General features: G+C 47.6%; 1 protein-coding gene across 3 annotated transcripts in view; it reads left to right on the top strand.

Annotated features, from left to right (window-relative positions):
- The first annotated feature begins 2050 nt into the window (after window positions 1-2050).
- The window catches only part of ZNF777 (zinc finger protein 777), a 29962-nt gene continuing 11005 nt past the window's right edge, over window positions 2051-21007 (top strand). Inside the window, exons 1-4 of one of the 3 annotated variants that reach the window (XM_054493992.2) lie at window positions 2051-2283; window positions 7028-7888; window positions 8830-8956; window positions 12015-12128. In XM_054493992.2, coding sequence (XP_054349967.1) covers window positions 7043-7888; window positions 8830-8956; window positions 12015-12128 — 1087 coding nt within the window. In that variant the 5' untranslated portion in view covers window positions 2051-2283; window positions 7028-7042. Of the gene's footprint in view, window positions 2284-2830; window positions 3072-3291; window positions 3430-7027; window positions 7889-8829; window positions 8957-12014; window positions 12129-21007 lie in introns of those variants that run through there. The other 2 variants (XM_054493990.2, XM_054493991.2) reach the window with 2 other exon arrangements.

The following is a 21007-nucleotide window of genomic DNA, read 5'->3' as shown; positions in this document are numbered from 1 at the left end:
GCCATCTGCCCATCTAACAAGGTATTGTGGAGATTATATACATAAACATAAAATGTATGCTAACAACAGTATAAAAGATGGTAGGGATAACCTGTTGTAAGGTTATCGCACCATATGTGAAGTGGCATAATTTATGTAGACTGTTAAAAAATTAAAGATGTATGTTGTAAAACTGACGACAACCATTTAAAATTATATGTAACTAGTAAGAGAATGGTGAAAAATAGAAATTACTAAAAAATAGAATACTAATATAAAAATAGAATTAAAAAAAAAAAAACCTCAACTCCAAAGCAGGCAGAGAGAGAGAGAGAGAAGTATCACTGAGCACCTGGAACACAAAGAAAATAACTAGTAAGATGGTAGATTTAAATGCAATCGTGTTAGTAATTACATTAAATGTTTGGTGACATGATTAAGATCCAGAATAGATTTTTAATGAAATACCTATAAGCCAATAAGAAAAAGATCTCACAACAGAAACATTGGCAAATGATATGAAGAGGAAATTCAGAGGAAGAAACCAAATGCCTAGTAAACATGAAAAGATGTCCAACTTCATTAATCAGGGAAATACAAATACAAATTAAAATAATCAGCTACCATTTCACACTCATCATGTCGGCAAACGTTCTGAGTCCATTATCAGTAAGTATGAGCCAGGATGGGGAAAGAGAAAATTACACGATGGTGGGTGTGTAAGTAGGCACCATCCCTTCAGTGAGCAGTTCGGGAAGCCGGGGAAAGATGAAGGTGCTCTTGCCATCCAGAGGCCCATGTCTAGGCGTCTCTAGAGACGCACTTTAGCAGTGCACAATGAGACATGCATGCAGATGTCGCTGGCAGCAGGTTTGTTCTCATTCCTCTAGGGGGAATGGAACGTAAACTGTGGTTTATGTATTCAATGAAATACCATATTGTGGGTAAAATGAATGAACCAGATATTCTTGTTTAAACATGTCTGTATCTCAAAAACAAAATGACCCATGGAAAAAAGCAAGTTGCAACAGGATAGGGACTGGATAATATCATTCACATAAAATGTAAAAATACCAAAACCAGTAGTGTGCATTGTCTACGAATGCACACGTTAGGAAATGCATAAAGACCTGGGTGAGAACTCTAGCCTCCGGGAAGGGAGGGGACAGGATGCATAGCTCTGGCCTTACCTCTATCTGTAACTTTCCTTTTTTTTTTTTTTTTTTGACACGGAGTCTTGATCTGTCCCCTAGGCTGCAGTGCAGTGGGGCGATCTCGGCTCACTGCAACTTCTACCTCCCGGGTTCAAGAGATTCTCCTGCCTCAGCCTCCCGAGTAGCTGGGACTACAGGGCCGCGCCACCACGTCCAGCTAACTTTGGTATTTTTAGTAGAGACGGGGTTTCATCACGTTGGCCAGGTTGGTCTCGATCTCTTGACCTCGTGATCTGCCCACCTCAGCCTCCCAAAGTGCTGGGATTACAGGCATGAGCCACCGCGCCTGGCCATAACTTTCCATTATCTGAGCTGCCAGCATACTGAGTCCTGTTGCCTTCCAAGACCAGCTCCACTCCTGGGGTTCCATTAGGTAAACACAATGTCCTCTGCTCCCCCCGTCTCCCCCCACTTAAGTTAGTTCCAGTTGGGCTTCATCGCTAGTAACCAGGACGCCTGCCTATAGTTTCTCTTTTTTCCTTTTCAATTCATCCCGTTCTCGCCACCTCGTAGGTATTGAATTAATACATGTTTAAATGGACCTGTCCGGGAAGGGGAGTCCTCAACTCTAAGCTCCTGCATTTCTTTTGGGACTTCTCATGGTTACAAAGAGCATTCATTCATACTGTGACTGAGGGTAAACAAGTCGCTGCCCACTCGGCCTCAGTTTCCTCCTAAATGACCCGTCTGGCCACTTCCAGCCCCAGCAGGGTCTGATTCTAGGAATTCGGTCCTTTCATGTCGAAAACAACACTCGGGCATTTCACAAAAGCACCCAACCCCCTGGCTCCCCTTGGAAGCACAGCCCGCGTCCCTGGAACCCGGGCTGCACTGAGCTGGTCACATGAACTCCGGGCTTTCTCTGGTGTGACGGGTTTCTTAGATCCCTTTGTGAGCGCAGGTTTTGAAAGGGAACGACCCCGGGTTCTGGGTGTGAGAGGCGCAGGGGATCGGCGGGAGGAAGGCTGTCGGAGCCAATCAAGCCGCCTCCAGACCCCAGCACGTCGCCTGGGCTGCGCGCTCCGACTGCGCCTCCGCCCGCGCGCCTCCCGGCCTCGCCCGAGGGTGCCTGGGCAGGCGACGACCCCAGGTGAGAGGCCGGAGGGTCCTGGAGGGTGGGAGGCCCCGGCGGTTCGGCCCGGGCTCCACGACGGGCTGGCCCGGGCTCAGGGCGTGTCCGTCGCCGCCGGGCGGCTCGCTCGACACTGTTCGCTCCTACCGGCTGTAGATGGAGCTGTCTGGGTTCCGGCAGCCTCCGACGAGCCTCGGAGTGTTTCTCTTTAAACGGCCTGAGAGGGACATGCCTCCCAGGATGCAGTTTGTAGCAACATGGCAGCTGCTGTGCAGCTCCCCTGCTGAAGAGGCGCCGGGACGGCAGCGCAGCTCGCAGCCGGGGCCGGGGCCGAAGCCGGGGTCCCAGCCGCGGCCGCAGAGGGGCGGCGCGCGGGCCGGGGGCCGCCGTTGAGGGCCGGGGCCCAGCTCGCCGCCGGGACGCAGCCGGCCGGGCCGCCCGCACAGCCGCGCGCCCCGCTCCGACGCCGCCGCTCGGGCTCCGCGGCCCCGCGCCCGCTGGCCCCGCGCGCCCCGAGCAGGCCGGGGCCCGACGGCCGCGCGCGATCCCCGGCGGGGAAGACAGGGCCGGGCCGGCGCCGCCTGCGGAGAGCGCCGGGCGGCCGGGCCTGCGTGGGGCCGCGCGCAGCAGCGGCGGCGGCGGCAGTAGCGGCGGCGACTCCGGGGGCCCGGGCCGGACAGCGCAGGGCCATGGCCGAGGCGGCCCCGGCTCCTGTGAGGGCGGCCCGCGCGCGCACGGACGCGCGGCCTCGGGGCCCCGGGGACGGCCTGCGTGTCCCGGGCTCGGCGGCCCGGCCTGGGATCTCGGTAAGGGGCAGAAACGCTGCGACGTTGGCGCGGGGGGTGGGGGCGCCCTGGAGGGGCCCGCGCGTCTTGACCCGGGCGGTGGGGGAGGGCTACGGGCCCCGCCGCCGTCCGTGCGAGGCTGCGCTCACGCCCGGCCCGCCACACACGCGGCCCCGAGGTGGGGCGCCCGGAGGCGCGCTCGCTCCCTGCGGGGCCCGCGCTGCGTCCGTCGGGGTAGCCGCCGGCACGTTTTCCGCAGAGCTCGGCCCCGCGGAGCTTTCCCCGGCCCGGGCGCGGCGCTGACGCGGCTCTCCCATTTCGCAGAACGGAGACACTGAGGCACAGACACCTGGCGGCGACCCGCCCTGCCGGCCCCAAGGTCACGTAGCAAGGCATCCGTGGCACTGTGCGGCAGCCCCAGAAAGGCCTGCCCAGCGGGCTGCGGGCCTGGACGGGGAGGGGGGTGGCTCTGACGGCGGCCGCCCCTGGGTGAGGGGCCTGGGCCGCCCTGGCAGCAGACGCGGCCCGTCGGGGGCGGCGGGGGAGGCCGGGCAGCGCCCAGCTGGGCATCTCCGCGGTGGGAGCAGGTGACCCTCTGAGCTCCAGCCTCTGCGTCTGGAAGGTCGCAGGCTAAACTTTGGGTGCCCTGACAGATGGTGTCTGGGGAGTAAGCTTCTCAGGGGTTGGGGGCTGATGTGCCTCTTCAGGGAAACACTCTTAAAAAATCATCCCTCAGATCCTCCCGCAGACCTGCTCTTTGAGACACCCTGGCCGTGCTAGTGAGAGGATTACTGCATGAGAGTCAGTGCCTTTGAGCCTCAGTTTCCTATTGTGTACACAGGAAGGAGGCAGGATATATAGCTTTCTAAAAAGCCTCCCAATTCTTTAATTAAAAAAAAAAAAAACTCTTGAGAAAATAAAATCAAACGAAGATTTTTACATGCCTTACTCTGGGCTCAGGCCTTCGGGGCCCTTGAATGGTATATAATGCTGGGTGAACCATACTGGGTCATTCAGAAAAATGCCACGACTTTCTTAATAAGTCAGATACTGTGGTTATTGATGCTTCTGCTAATGTGGCATGAATCCTGGAGACTCCGTCCACTCCTGATCCGTCGGGGAAGGAGGGATGGTTAAATCCTGCAAATATGGTTCAGAAGAATTCTCCCTCCAACCCCCTACCAGCAATTTGAGAATTTGAGCTTATTCGTTTTAGATATATTTACAGCTCCCTCCCTCTCTTTGGTCATTTCTTTCTGCTTAGGGTAAGATAAGCCGCAGGTTTACCGGGATGGATGAAATTATAGCAAAGGGCTTTTATTTGGGAGGCGAGGGAGGGAACATGCTCCTGTAGCCCCTCTACAGTCCTCCAAATCCGGAAATGGAGAGAGATGGTCTAATAAGAGCAAAGAAATAGTATTTTCCTTTGGTCTCTGATTTGTCTAGCTGGTAAAGATGCCTTGGTCTGCTGGCTCTGTTTACTATACTGGAGGGTTTTTTTTGTTTTTTTTCGTTGTTTCAGTTAAACCTCTGCATTACTCAGAGAGAGAGAGACTAACTTGCTTCCCAGGGATTTTTTCCCCTTCTTCTTTCTAGTGCTGGGGAGATACCCTAATCTCCCTCTGAGGCAAGGGCTGTAATGTGCCTATTGTGTTGCCTTAGGCAGTCACTTTCCCTGAGAGCCAGACGCCTAGCCTCGAGGGTCCCCAGCGCTTCCTTCACAGGGAGTGAAGAGTTGAGAGGTGGCTTAGCTGTTGATGAGCCTGCAGGTTTAGGGGTCTGTGAGTTCCTTGAAGATGTTTGCAAAATTCTGTGTATGTGCCCTTGTGTCTTTTTTGAGGACAAGAACCCACAACTTTCATTAGGTTTTCAAAGAGGTCCCTGACCCCAACTTAAATGATAATATCTCGAAAGGCAAGGCCTTCCTCCCCACCTCTCCCAACCCTGTCAAACCTGCCACAGGTCTTTGTGTATAAATAATATCCAGGCCTCGGGATTTTAGAGGTAAAAAGGATTCAGAGCACACACCTGCCTGGCCAGCTGCCTCAGTTGACAGTTAAGGCCTCAAGGTAGCCTGCAGGCTGTAGAACCAGACCACTGGGTGACCTGGGGCAAGTTGCTTAGCCTCTCCTGTCCCCAGTGTTTCCCTTTACTAGATATGGATAGTAATTCTAGTAGTACCTGTTTCATAGATTTTGTGAGGATTAAATGAGATAATCCTTTAAAATGCTTAACACAGCTCATGGCACATAATAAATGCTGGATAATTGTTAGCCATTCTCAGCTGATTAGTGCTCATGTCTGGTTCACAGCAGAGGCTATTAGACGATACTATCTCAAAAACCTTTTGTGAATAGGATCTTGAATATTCAATCCGTGGCTTAAAAGTGTGATGCTGTCACAGTTAAGTCACCTATAAATGAACCAATAAAAGAAAAAAAGCTGTAGAAGATATGGAATCGCTTTAGATAAGTCTCTGATTGGTGACTAAAGGAACATCATTATTTATCCTAATAATTTTTTTGTAACTCAACAATTTACTCTTCAGCAGGCACTTATCGAACACACACTATATGTCAGACTGAACACTGGGGCTATGCTAATTTTCAACGGAAGAAAATTGAAATTTTAATTAAAGACCACTTGGATATAGAGCATAGTCACTGAGCAGATTGACTGAAGGAAGATGATGAGGGAGTGGACAGAAATTGTTACAGGAGAAATTGTGTTAGGTTCCAATAAAGATATTGACGATCTAGGTAAATACATAACTAGTTACTCACAGAAGATCGTGGCTTCACCTCCCCAGTGATTCAAGAATTCTCTCAATGTGAGTATGGCAGGATGGGGAACAAGGAGAGCGTGGATCATTGAGATCCCAGAAGGACTCCAAGTCTTTATGTTGGTCTAGTCCCCCCAAATCTGGATACAAGTCACCAGTCCAGCTGACTTCTGCTCTACTTCCCCATCCTTCCAGGCCTCACTGCTTCCTCATTCCCCATGTTGGAAACCCCAGGGTGGAACCCAGACCACCTGAGCACACCTACTGCAGTGGACCGCTGCCCACTCCTAGGAGTGGTTGAATTGCCTGCCTTCACCTACCTCGATGTCTCGCTCTGCTTATAGCAGAAGCCAGGCCAGAACACCCAGAAGCCCATTCAGCCTCTACAGCAGGGGCCGGGCACATAGAAGATGTTTCCAAGTCAAACATATACCATATTGACTCCTTGAGATGAGTCTGCAGTGCAACTGTTATCAAAGAGTAAGAGTCTGGGAAACTTCAGATAGTGTCATGTCCTCACTTTTGGACCAAGGGAAGGAAGGAACCCAGGGCCACCACAAAGGCCTAATGCTGGTAGAAGTGGTGGTGGCTGGATGCCAAGTCCACCTTCCAGTTAAGAACATTAACAGTTCTGGCCCCTGCTGGTGAGCCCCCCACCCCTGCTGGGAGATATGGGATAGTAAGTGCTTGGCTTTTACAAAATTCTGCTCTTTCGTTTCTCAAAGTTTTATGTTCAGTGCTCCAACAACTCAGGGAGGTAGTGTGTGTGTCAGATATTATTATCCTCGTTTTATGGATGAGGACACTAAGAACAGAGAGGTCAAACGACCGATCCAGAGTGACACAGGTGGCAATAGGTGTAGACAGGGCCAAAAGCTCTAACAGGAGTCCAGCACCCTTCCCCTCTCCCACACTGCTGTTCGTAAGGTACCCGTGCAATGTATGTTGTGAAAAAGGAGATGGCTCTGTAAGAAACAAAAGGTGGCATAATCATCTTTCATTTGCAGTTCGTAATAATGTTATAATTGATATCTAAATTGGTGCTGTGGTCTCTAGAAGAGATTCACGTATGAGGGGCACGTATTATTGCTACCAAACGGAAGCACTTTTTATGTGTATACTTGTCTTTGGGATTTATTTTGCTAGCTGGAGACTGTGGCCTTCAATCCTCTTTTCCTTTCTTCCATGAACACAGGTTCAGCAGCTGGACATGGAGAACCAACGCTCATCACCTCTGTCGTTCCCCAGTGTTCCACAAGAAGAAACCTTACGTCAGGCCCCTGCTGGACTCCCCCGAGAAACTCTGTTCCAATCCCGCGTTCTTCCTCCCAAAGAAATTCCTTCTTTGTCTCCCACCATTCCCCGTCAAGGCTCCCTGCCGCAAACTTCCAGTGCTCCCAAGCAAGAGACTTCTGGCCGGATGCCACATGTGCTCCAGAAGGGACCCTCACTCCTGTGTTCTGCCGCTTCGGAACAAGAGACTCCTCTCCACGGCCCCCTGGCTTCCCAGGAAGGGACCCGGTATCCACCCCCAGCTGCTGCTGACCAAGAAGTCTCCCTTCTCTCCCACTCCCCCCACCACCAGGAAGCCCCCGTTCACTCCCCTGAAGCTCCTGAGAAAGACCCCCTGACCCTTTCCCCAACAGTTCCCGAAACTGACATGGACCCCCTGCTCCAGAGCCCGGTTTCCCAAAAGGACACCCCTTTCCAGATCTCTTCTGCAGTCCAGAAGGAACAGCCGCTCCCCACGGCAGAGATCACCCGCTTGGCTGTGTGGGCTGCCGTCCAAGCAGTGGAGAGGAAGTTGGAGGCCCAGGCCATGAGGCTACTGACCCTGGAAGGCAGGACGGGGACAAATGAAAAGAAGATAGCCGACTGCGAGAAGACAGCCGTGGAGTTCGCGAACCATCTGGAGAGCAAGTGGGTCGTGCTGGGGACCCTGCTGCAGGAGTATGGGCTGCTGCAGAGGCGGCTGGAGAACATGGAGAACCTGCTGAAAAACAGAAATTTCTGGATCCTGCGGCTGCCACCCGGCAGCAATGGAGAAGTTCCCAAGGTAAGCACATCCCAACAGGGGCTTCCCAAGGAAGTGATCTGAATTGGAGTGTGGTTTAGGAATGTAGTGTAATATGAAAGAAAGGGGTGATTGAGAAAGGAAAAAATATAGTGATCCCTGTTGCTAGGACGTGCCAAAATCAAATTATTTGTCCTGTTGATGAGAGTATAGGCTAGTACAGAAATGCCCCTGGGATCGGGGGTTGTTAGTTTGGAAGGGTGTTCAGCAGAGCTGTCCATGGTGTGAGAGACTATGAAGGCAAAGTGAAGGCCGATGAGAGCCGTGGAGAGGCTTTACCATCAGTCACTGAGGGTGCGTTAGCTTCACAATTGCCGCAGAGGAAGGAGCTTGGGTTAACCCTCACAAGGATCTGTCCTGCTCCACATTTTTATGAGTTCACTTATAAGCCATGTTAAGTGCCAGAAAAACTGATTTCAAGAGGTTTCCTTTCAACAGCTAGAGAAGTTAGGTTTCCAGAAGGTTGTGAAAGAGCTTGAGTGTGGACTGGCTTGCTTTCTCTTCAGTGCTGCTGCCCCCCTTTCACAGCCATATGTAGGGAGAAAACAGACTCTGTTCTCTAGCCCGGCATGTCTCAAATGTTACTGTGCACATGGATCTCCCCGGGATCTTACTGAATGCAGAAGCTATTTAGTAGGTCTGAGGTGGGGTCTGAGAGTCCGAATTTCTAGCAAGTTTCCTGGTAGCACCATTGCTGCTGGTCCACAGACCATGCTTTAGAGCTGCAAGAATTATATCCTGAAGGGGAGGAAAAGGATCTGACAAGACAGGTCCCTCACTCTCTGGGGCCAGGACAGTGGCCAGACTTCTAGAAAAGTCCTAGGTGAAGGCCCAGAGCCAGGAGTTTGGGCCTTGGGATTGGCCAGCTGTGGGCCTGTCACTGCCTTCCAGCGGTTCTGAGCCGAGTTGTTGTGTGGTTTCAGGTCCCTGTCACATTTGATGATGTTGCTGTGCACTTCTCAGAGCAGGAGTGGGGAAACCTGTCTGAGTGGCAGAAGGAGCTCTACAAGAACGTGATGCGGGGCAACTACGAGTCCCTGGTTTCCATGGGTAAGGAGAAGCCTTCGCTCGCTGGGGGCTGCCTGGACACCAGCTCAAGGTGCATTCATAAACTTAGGGAGTTCTGAACCCCAGCAGAGCCAATAGTCGCAAGCAAAGAGAACAGAATTTTAGAGATCACAACAAATTACAGCAAACGCCCTCATATACCCACACACATCAGAGTGGCCCAGGCCAGAATGGCTTGTAAATTGAGACCCCACTCTCGGAGAAGCTGCTGGGGCAAGGAGGAGGAGAAAGACCTAGACATCAGTGGTCTCCCCGTCATCATATTTTTCCCCATGGGGACCCCTTTTTAAATAAATTAGTTTGTCCAGCAAACTATTATAAAGGAAGGAAAAAAGAATGAAAGAAAAGTGTGCTGAGTGTCTCCTGTGTACTAGCCACATTTGAGGTGCTGTACAAGCATCATCTCCTTGGACCCGCACAGCCAAGATGTTGGGGAGGCTAAGACAGGTGTTCACACTCCTGTTTGATGATTCAGGTGCCTGAACACTGAGGCTGTGATCAGGGAGGTTAAATGCTTGTTTCATGGAGATCTGTCTTACCCCGAAGTCTGTAGATTCTTGTGATTTTAATTAAGAATATTTAAGGATGAAAACCTGGAAAAATATACTTTACTTAGATATGTATATGTGTGTGTATATATATATTTGTTTCTCTGATATGGAGAACTTTGTGGGTATATACAAAAAAAGTTATCTTAAACATTTAAATGTGTTGTCACATAGAAACTTTGATTCCAGCTAGAATTGATAATTTTATACATACCTTTCCATAGGATACATTCCCTTCCTTTTAAAATTCTTTTTTCTTTTTTTAATTGTGTTTTTTAATTGTGAAAATTCAACAATTTAAATGATTTATATAATTAAGAGCAACCACCACCCATTCACCAGTACCACTCCCCAGAGGTAACCACCATGAACACTTTGGCCTGTGTTCTCTCTCATCTTTTTTTGCATGTGCAGATATAAGCATGACACATGCACTGACCCACATGCAGTTTGGGGTTTGCACAGAGGGGCCTGTTTGCCTATTTTACCTAATGTGGGGGTGTAGAGAGTGTTCCATGTCAGCACACGCAGGCCTCCTTGGAAAGACAGTGCAGTGTTCTACGTGAACCATTAGGGCTTTTGACCTTTCTGCTGTTGCTAAACAGTAGGTTGATTCTGTTTTTCTCACTGTTACAAAGTGTTATGATAAACATCTCTGTGTATTTGTGCACTTCTGTGTGTTACAGTAGGACAGATACTAAGAAGTGGGATTGCCAAATAAACAGGATGCACATTTACAGTTTTATGGCTACTGCCTGGTGCCCTCCAGAAAGCTGAGCCAGTTGATATTTCTGCAAGGATGTGTGAAAATGCCACTTCATACCCTGGCCTGAGCTGATGTTCTTCTATTTTAAATATTAGCCTTTTTTATAGGTGAAAAAATGATACCTTATTTATTTATTTATTTATTTATTTACTTTTTTTTTTTTGAGACGGAGTCTCGCTCTGTTGCCCAGGCTGGAGTGTGGTGGCACGATCTGGGCTCACTGCAAGCTCTGCCTCCCGGGTTCACGCCATTCTCCTACCTCAGCCTCCTGAGTAGCTGGGACTACAGGCACCTTCCACTGCTCCTGGCTGATTTTTTTTTGTATTTTTAGTAGAGATGGGGTTTCGCCGTGTCAGCCAGGATGGTCTTGATCTCCTGACCTCATGATCCGGCCGCCTCAGCCTCCCAAAGTGCTGGGATTACAGGCATGAGCCACGCGCCCAGCCTACCTCATTTATTTAAATATGTATTCTTTGATGATTGGTGAACTTGTGCATCTTTTTTTTTTTTTTTTTTTTTGAGATGGAGTCTCGCTCTGTCGCCCAGGCTAGAGTGGAGTGGTGCGATCTCGGCTCACTGCAAGCTGCGCCTCCTGGGTTCACACTATTCTCCTGCCTCAGCCTCCCGAGTAGCTGGGACTACAGGTGCCCGCCACCGCGCCCAGCTAATTTTTTGTATTTTTAATAGAGACGGAGGTTTCACCATGTTAGCCAGGATGGTCTTGATCTCCTGACCTTGTGATCCACCCGCCTCGGCCTCCCAAAGTGCTGGGATTACAGGTGTGAGCCACTGCGCCTGGTGAACTTGTGCATCTTTTTATATATTTATTGGCCACTCATATTTCTTCTATGAATTACCTATTTATAGCTTTTCAATTTTACTAGTTATAGAAGTTCTTTATGTATAACTATGGATATTAACCCTTTGCCATATGTCAAACATGTATATATATGTATAATATTTCCTCCAAGTTTCTTCATCTTTTAACTTTATTTCCAAAGAACTGCAAACTCATTTTATGTAAGAAAATCTATCAATATTTTATGGCTTTTAGATTTTTATCAGGATTAGTTTGTTTTTTCCTTTTTTTGAGACAGAGTTTCACTCTTGTTGCCCAGGCTGGAGTGCAGTGTGCGATCTCGGCTCACTGCAACCTCTGCCTCCCAGGTTCAAGTGATTCTCCTGCCTCAGCCTCCCGAGTAGCTGGGATTACAGGTATCCGCTACCATGCCTGGCTAATTTTTTGTATTTTTAGTAGAGACGGGGTTTCACCATGTTGACCAGGCTGGTCCCAAACTCCTGACCTCAGGTGATGCATCTGCCTCAGTCTCCCAATGTGCTGGGATTACAGGTGTGAGCCACTGCACCCGGCCAGGATTAGTTTTTTACTTTACAAAATTTCAAATATCTTCTGCCTTTGTCATGAAAACCTGGGCAGGTTTTGACCACCTCTGAGCAACATGATCCCTCTACCCCCCGCCGCCACGCACACACACACACCTCCACACACCCACACCCCCACACACCCACACCCCCACACACCCACACCCCCACACACCCACACCCACAGTGGGCTCTTGGGAAAAGGCGGGGAGGCTTGGCGGTTTTCTGTTATGGTCTCCAGTCGAGGAGCTGCTCCTGGAATCACATGCCCACAGATGATACCTTAACAACATCCAGTGCAACCTCATCCCAGAGCATATTTTTTTCCCTTTCTTCTGCCCAGACTATGCAATTTCCAAACCAGACCTCATGTCACAGATGGAGCGCGGGGAGCGGCCCACCATGCAGGAGCAGGAAGACTCTGAGGAGGGCGAAACGCCGACAGATCCCAGTGCTGGTGAGTGGCTAAAGGTGATCTGCAGCTCTGCATTCTAGATCTTTCAGTACTCAGGAAGCCCCAGCATGAGGCAGCACAATCCAAGGTAGGCCCTGCCAGGATATGTTAGCAGGAAGGAGGCCTGCAGGTGCCAGGACCTGCTTTGGAGTGCCGTGATCACCAGTGGCCCAACTTGTTGATTAATGGGAATGCCGTTGGGTTCACTGTCTCAGGAATTTTTTGACATGACCATGTGTCACCTCACTCTCTGTAGGAAATAAAGCAAGAAACTCAAAGAAAGGCAGTCCCTTGTCAAGCAGTCATTAGTGCTTAAAATTCCTGGAACTTCCAAGAAAAGGGCCACATCCCTGAGTCCTGCAGGTGGTCAGTGGAGGGATAAGGGGCAGGCATGGAGTTTACCAGGAACATCCTACATGCACAGCTTCAGCAGGACAGCATGTAGGTGGAGTCAGCAGATATGCACCCAGCGAGACTGACCAGAGGCTGTGTGGCTTACGTGCACACTCTGGTGTGAGGCTGCCTGTATCTGAGTACAGTTTTTCTGCTTACTGGTGGTGGGATTTCAGTTGCTTGATCTTTTTAGAGTCTCAGTTTCCTCATCTATAAAATAGAACTGGCACTAATATCTAACCGTAGGGCCTGGCACAGTGATTGGCACGTAGCAGTGGCTCAATAAACACCAGCCGCTGTTGGTGTGCCTGGAGGTCGCCCTATTCACAGCAGCTGGGTCAGTGGCTCACACACTCACACTGCGGGTGCTTTTGTGGTGCGTGGTTGCTCTCTGAAGCCCCTGCTTTGGAACTGCCCTTGGACTTGCATCACTTACCTCGATGGTCATCAGCAGAAGCTGATCCTTGTCCTTCGTGGGCAGGTGTGGTGTGTGAACATAGCTGAGTGTTACTGGCGATTATGTCTGCTGAAAAAGGATGATCCACCTGGAGAACTCTGTTTGCGGCCAACAGCCAGGTCTTGTTAGGAACTAATGTCGTTGATTTGGGGACCGATCAACTGGCTCCAAGCAGATGTTCTAGGAACATGGGAGTAATGTTGGCCCCATGTACTGAGTGGGAAGGTGACTTCCGGGAGAGACAGAATCCTGTAAAAATACAAGTGCTGGCATGTCCCAGATAAATCCAGCGGTATCACTTTCTATGGACTTGCCTAAAATTTAACTCGAGGGGAGGGGCTAATCCTGAGTTCATTCTGGCGGACAGAAAAGAGGAATTTAAAAGTCGATGAGGATGAGGGATTGGTGAGTGTGGCACATGGCAGAGTGAACTTTTGGTTGAGGAAAATCAGTCTGTACCTTAAAGGTTTGAGTGGCCACATCCAAAAGCAAAGGTCAAGTAGAAACAGAGAGATTCTAGGTGGAAGAAGTGAGAAAGAAGTGTTGGGAGACAGAGAATGAGAAGTCAGGAGAGATGATTTGTGGTAAAAATCCTAAAATACAGTCTGCTGTCCCAACGGGGCCTTGCGGTTCAGGTGCTGCTCTCATAGAATTTTCTTGGAAGGGCTGGATGCAAGAGCATGGATCCCCTTTCTCTGTCTGCTTTTCCCTGCCTCATCACAGATGGCCTCCCACAGAATGGGGCCGGAATTGAAAAGCAAATAACCCAAATCCATTCGGCCCTGGGCTGGGTTTGTTCTGACACATGCACATCCACAGGGGCTTCTGCTGGAAGAAGCGGCCTCACAGAGGCCTCCTTGTGTGGCTGAAATGTGTCATTTGTTCCAGTCACCATCTCCAGGCCCTGGGAGTCTGCAGTGGGAGGACAGGGGAGGACATAGGTACCGCTGCCCCACAGAGTGGGCCGCACACTTGCACCTCTGTGCTAAACCAAAGGCCCCGGCTTCGCCATTGCAGGCTGGTTCTGCAAAACTGCAGGTATCAGAGCCGTAGCACTCGAGTGGTAACCTGTCCATCCAAGCGCCTTCTCCTTTTGCAGAATGGCAGCAAATCCAGCCATGGGCTAGACCAAAAGTATGAGACAAAGGGGGAAAAGTCCAGAAAATTGAGACTTCTCATAATTCCAAATATACCAAACATGACAATTTTATGAATTGGCTAAGTACATTCATTCAATAAACTATCATTTAATGGTTGGCTTCGCAGGGGCAAAGAGATCCAAAGATGATTCAGATGTCAGCCCTCCAAATGCTCAGAACAGGGGCCCCCATTCATTCACAGCCCTGGAAGAGTGGCCATGGAGGCCGGGGAAGCCAGGCACCATCTTCACCTAGCAAATTGGCAAAGAGTAAAGCGAACCAGAAGGCATGGCTGAAATCTGTGTGCTCAGACATTGCCACTCAGGGTTCATCATTTCAGTCTCTCGAGAAAGCAATTTGATGCTTTCTAGTCTTAAAATATATATGTATTCTTTACTATATATATATATAGTTTTGTTTTTGAGATGGAGCCTTATTTTGTTGCCCAGGCTGGAGTGCAGTGGCGTGATCTCTGCTCACTGCAACCTCCCACCTCCTGGTTCAAGCAATTCTCCTGCCTCAGCCTCCTGAGTAGCTGGGATTACAGGTGTGCGCCACCATCCCCAGCTAATTTTTGTACTTTTTTTTTAGTAGAGACGAGGTTTCACCATGTTGGTCAGGCTGCTCCTGAACTCCTAATCTCAAGTGATCCACTTGCCTCAGCCTCCCAAAGAGTTGGGATTAAAGGCATGAACCACTGTACCTAGCTTATTTTTAAGTATATTTTAAATATTTTAAATGTTCTTACATTTGACCTAATAATTTAGTTCCTGAGAGTCTAGCAGGAGAAAGAATCCAAAATATAGATTAAGATGTACAAATACAAATCACAGTGTGATAGACTATTACACACTAAAATCACATTTATGAAGAGTTTTGAAACCATAAGTTTCACTCGTATGTTTATTTAGTTCATCAGATCTCTTTGGTAGCAGGTACTGTGTCAAGAACTATATTAACCCTGAGGCCCTTGCCCTCAGACTTAACTCCTGTGGAGCGACTGACATTAACAACCAAAACACCCCCCACAGATGAAAGCACGGGCACCAGCTGTGACAAAGCTGAGACGCAGAGCATCCAGGACTGCGAGACACACGACAGGGAAGGTGCCCTTGAATTTGGGAAGTCAGAAAGGCCTCTTCGAGGATGTGGAATTTCTAGTGGAAACCTGAAGACTAAGTAGGGCTCTGGTTGCTCCGTAGAGAACTCACTGGAGGGGGGTTGGTCTGGAAGCTAGGAGACTACTTGGAGGTTCTTTCTGTCTTCCAGGTAGGAAACCTTGGCATCACCCCAAGAGAGAAGTGGCTGTTGTCAAGATATATTCTGGCAGTGGACTAGGAAGGACTTAGGGATTGGTGGGTGTTGAATAGGAGGGCTGGAGAGGTGCTAAGGATGGCCCCCAGGCCTCTGGCTTAAGTAAGAGTAGAGGGAGGGTAATGTAAAGTTCAGATTTGGAGAAACACTGAGAATTCCGTTTTGAACACGTTAGGTTTGAGATCCCTGTGAGACATCAAAGAGCAGGTGTTGAGAAAGCAGCTGAATAAAGGAATCTGGAGTTCAGAACAGAGGTCTGAGCTAGAGACATCTGGCCTTGGCACATTTGGACATTTGGGTGTTGGCAGCAGAGTTAGATTAGGTTGCTCAGTCTGTAGAGGGGGAAGAGAGGAGAACACAAGCCATGCCCTGCAGAATCCTGGCTTTTGGGGCAGATTCGGGGATTGGGAATATGTTGTTCATGATGGGGCCCAGATGTTATTATTTTTTAGCTTCCAAGGTGATTTTCATCTGCAGCCAGGGTTGAAAACCACTGTTGTAGGATTTGGAAAAAGAAGGAGCCAGAGGAATCAAAGGAAACAGAAAGAGTGGCCAGAAAGGTAGCAGGAAAATTAGGATAGTGCCTTGTTGGGTATTTCTAGAGAAGAATGTTTCCAGAAGGAGAGAGTATGCCCAACCATGTTGTATGCTGCTGTGTGGTTTAGGAACAGGAAGACTAAAAAGTGTCCATTGGATTGCAAGCTAAAAATCATCAGTGACCTTAGGAAGACAAACGTTGGTACCTTAGTGGAGGTGGCAGCCTGGTAGTCAGTGGGTGAGGAGCAGGTGGGAGGCGAGGAAGTAGAGAGATGGCAGGTGCTGACAGTCATTTCAAGAAGTGTAGCTGTGGGGGAGTGGAAATATGGGACAGTTGGGAGGATTCTTGTTTGCCTAAGATGGGGATCGCTAAAGCCTGTTTGAAATGTTGATGGGAATGATCCAGTTGATAGGAGGATTAAGGATGTAGAAGTGGGAAATGTAACTATAGTGAGGTCAGTGATGTAAGCAAAAGTAGATTTAAAAAAACTGGATGGAAACATACCAAAGCCATATTTCTCTATGTTTTTTAAAATGTTCTGATGTGAGCATATATTACTTCTTATTCAGTAAAAATATATTTTTTAAAACAGTACACAATGAAAGATTGAGTTGAGCAGGGCAGATTGAACATGTATTTATTCCCACCTTCCCAAATCCTTCCTTTTTTTTTTTTGAGATGGAGTTTCGCTCTTGTTGCCCAGGCCGGAGTGCAATGGTGTGATCTTGGCTCACTGCAACCTCCGCCTCCAGGATACAAGTGATTCTCCCGCCTCAGCCTCCCCAGTAGCTGGGATTTCAGGCATGTGCCACCACACCTGGCTAATTTTGTATTTTAGTAGAGATGGGGTTTATCCATGTTGGTCAGGCTGGTCTCGAACTCCCGACCTCAGGTAATCTGCCCGCCTCGGCCTCCCAAAGTGCTTGGATTACAGGCCACCACACCCGGCCTCCCAAATCCTTCTAAAACAAGAGTGAAAAAACTTTTAACAAGAAAGGAGAAACAGCAATGAAGTTTTTCAGCCCTGAAGCGGGTGGATAGATGTGGTGAGCTGAATCTGAAATTGGTACTGGGGAAAACTGAGAAGAAACCCAATTTGCACCCCCACACCTGCTTGGGGCTCAAGAGTTAATAGTACCAGAGACTCTAGGGATCCCTGGAAGTAGGAATGAAGTGAGGCTAAACACAGACAGCTGGCTGAACATGTTTTAAAGAGACTGCTTAATGCTCCCCTCAGCTCCCATTGCATCCCTCAGTCCCTACTGCAGGCATCTGCCTCTCCCTAGTCCTGATATGTGACAGGCTTATTCTCTGGAGAGGGTGCAAAGGAGGCTGTCTGGACATGGGCACCAGGCACAGTTGAGGGTGGGGCACCATATTGAAAACAGGGGAAGAAGGAGACTTGACGTGCAGATATTGAGATCTCCAGCCTTCTTCTCTAACTCGACTCCCAAAATGTTGCCAACACCCAGAATTAAACCCATTGGGCAGGATATTGGAAGAGCCTTATCTGGAGACTTTTGGGACCAGCCCAAGAGGTTTCTGAGTCAAATGACTTGGCCAAAGCACCCTATGGGCCAAACAGAGTCCCATAGTTAGCAAGCCCCACCCAAATGCACTCAACTCCCTGTTCTCTTGAGTGTCCCCTTTTAAGTCTCCATGGACAACCAAGAACCAGAAGACATTTGGGAAAAGTCTGTGGTGTACAGAGACAAGTAAAGAAATCAGAAAAAATATATTTAGAGGAACAGAGACCATGCAGAGAGGAAAAATGTATATATGAATACTTACATGTAAAATCCTTAGATCAAATAAGTGAATGCATTCATGACACAGAAGTGTAATGCTTGTTTTTTTAAAAAAGAATAGAAAGGAACTCTTGGAAATAAAAAATGTAATAGTACAAATTAGAGACTCAGGAGCAGTGTTGGAGGATAAGCACACATCCCAGAAAATAAAGCTAAAAGAAAAGAAAATAGGGAAAAAAAATAAAAATAAAGGATGGAAGGGAATAGGGAAAGAATAAGAAAACTGAAGGATGGAAGTCCAACATCAGATAATAGGAATATCCAGAAAAAAAGAGTAGCAGAAACAGGTGGGAATTATCAACAAAATAATTCAAGAAAAAGTCCCGCCAATTAAAGCCATAATTTTCTAGATCGAAAGAGCCAGCTGCCCAGAGCACTGGAAGAAAATAGACCTACACTTTCAGCACGGAATTTCAGAGCAACTGAGAACAAAGGAAATCCTATGAACTTCCAGGGAAGAGAAACAGAGTCATGTGAAGAAACAAGAACTAGAATGGCCTCAGACATTGGTAACCACATTGGGAGCTAGAAGACAGTAGAGCAGTGCCTTTCAAATTCCAAAGGAAAATATTTTCCAACTTATAATTCAATATCTAGCCAGACTATTTCGATTAAATATGAGTGAAACTGAGACATTTTGAGATATTCAAGTCTCCACAAATCCTTTATCAAACTGGGGCAGGCGCTTTGCCAAAATGAGGAAGTAAACCAAGAAGGAGGCATTACAAACCCCAACTTGAGACAGAGGTAGAAGCACTCCAGGTGCACGGCACAGGGGCATTCCGAGAGGTCAGCTGTGCACCTAGAGGCAGCCAGTCAAGTGGGGCATCTCCACAGGTCCCAGAAATTTGTCTTCAAGTAGATGAAATAGATAAATACCCAATATATTTGAATGTTTGGAAAGGAGAGTTACACAGCAAGGTAAGATTGGGGGAGTTTGGGGCTAAGTTCATGATAATTAGTCGTAAGCTGGGCAAAGGAAAAAGTGTCAGATTTAGGGAAAGCAAGAAGGTTTGCAGGCATAGGAGGCACTCACTGAATACTACAGAGTTTAGTTATAAATAACATTGATATAATCTAGCGAGGTAAACACCCAGTATTGATCCAACTAAAATTACAACAAAACTGTATTGGCAGGATCAGTTTGGAGGAGATGGTTCTGACCTTCATCCCTTGGAAGTCAATGGATGATGCTTAAAATTGAAAACTCAAGGAGTAGCAATATAAGTGTGTTACTTAGAGTTATGGAGGTAAATGACCACAGAGTCAGCTGGAATCATTGAAGTGATTGCTTCAGGGAGCAGGAAATGGGGGCAGAGGAGTGGAAAAGAACTTTTAAAAAATAAGTTTTGGGCCGGGTGTGGTGGCTCACACCTGTAATCCCAACAGTTTGGGAGGCCAAGGCAGGTGGATCACTTGAGGTCAGGAGTTTGAGACTAGCCTGGCCAACATGGTAAAACCCCATCTCTACTAAAAGTACAAAAAATATGTATATATAACTGGGCGTGGTGGCCCGTGCCTGTAATCCCAGCTACTCAGGAGGCTAAGGCAGGAGAATCATTTGAACCCAAGGGGTGGAAGATGCAGCCCCATCTCAAAAAAGAGAAGTTTTGAAAAACTGTTCAACTATGTTCAACTAGCCTATGTGCATGTATAACTTAAAAAAAATTTTTTTTAATTAAAAAAACCTAACAAAGTATAGCCATGCGAAGATTGGAAAGTCAGTGTCAACCAATATTTATTTACTTTGAGCTGGTAGAGAGAGTTAATGTGGCAATACTGGTTTTTAATTTCACAAAGAAAAAGTACAGAGAGAGTGAAAGTCCCCCATAGTTTTCTCTCAAGAGTCAGCAGTTTATTCATTCCAATTTTATGTGCATGTGATTACATACACATAGCCTTAATTATATAAGTAATACATATACACATTATCATTGTAAAAAATTCAGACAATATAGAAGTATTGGCAAGTTTCTTTTTTCAATACTATATCATTGACATTTTTACATGTGAGAATATATAAATTTGTCGTGTTCTTTTCCATAGCTGACAGTAGTATTCTGTGTATTGATTTCATAATTTATTTAAATACTCTCCCATTGATGTGCATTTAGGGTGTTCACAAGTTTCAGTGCTTCAGTAAAGATGATTATAAATAGATCTTCATGCACTTGTCTGGAATTTATTTAGAAATGGATTTTCTGGGTCAAAGGATACACCCACTTAAAAATTTAATAGATCCTGGCAAATCTCTTCAAATCACTTGTGCCAATTTACATGCCTTCACCCTTCTAAGCATGAGAATGTTTGTTTCTACACACTCTTACCAGTAATAGGCATTATTTATCTTTTTCTCATTTGCCAAAGTAATAAGTAGAAAAAACACAATATTTGGATGTTTTTATTTGACTTTCTATAATGGTGATGTTGAGCATATTTTCATACCTTTATTGATTACTAGTATGTCTTACTACTCTGTGAATAATCTTTGTTATTCTTTTGAAGTATTCGTCTTTTTATTATTGATTTGTAAAAAGCTTTTAAAATATTAAGGATATTAGCTCTTGTCTAACAGTATGTATGTGAATACTTTTCCCAGTTTCTGGTTTACTTTTTTTTTTTTTTTTTTTTTTTTAATACAGAGTCTCACTCTGTTGCCCAGGCTGGAGTGCAGTGGCGCTATCTCAGCTCACGGCAACCTCCACCTCCCGGGTTCAGGCTATTCTCCTGCCTCAGCCTCCCGAGTAGCTGGGGGTTACAGGTGCCCACCACCATGCACGGCTGCTTTTTTTGTAATTTTAGTAGAGACGGAGTTTCACCATTTTGGCCAGGCTGGTTTCAAACTCCTGACCTCCAGTGATCCACTTACCTTGGCCTCCCAAAGCGCTAGGATTACAGGCATGAGCCACCACGCCTGGCCTGTGGTTTACTTTTATATTGTGTGTGTGTGTGTGTGTGTGTGTGTGTGTAATAGCAGTTTTTAACTTTTATGTATTCAGATTTATCAGTCTTTTTTTTTTTGAGACAGAGTCTCACTCTGTCGCCCAAGCTGGAGTGCAGTGGTGCAATCTCGGCTCACTGCAACCTCCGCCTCCTGGGTTCAAGCGATTCTCCTGCCTCAGCCTCCCGAGTAGCTGGGATCACAGGCCCCTGCCACCACGCCCAGCTAATTTTTGTATTTTTTAGTAGAGATGAGGTTTCACCATGATGGCTAGGCTGGTCTCAAACTCCTG

Source organism: Pongo pygmaeus, chromosome 6, assembly GCF_028885625.2.
Source record: "Pongo pygmaeus isolate AG05252 chromosome 6, NHGRI_mPonPyg2-v2.0_pri, whole genome shotgun sequence".
Lineage (NCBI taxonomy): Eukaryota > Metazoa > Chordata > Mammalia > Primates > Hominidae > Pongo > Pongo pygmaeus.
The sequence above is the reverse complement of the archived record's forward strand: the minus strand, read 5'-3'. Positions and strand labels throughout refer to the sequence as shown.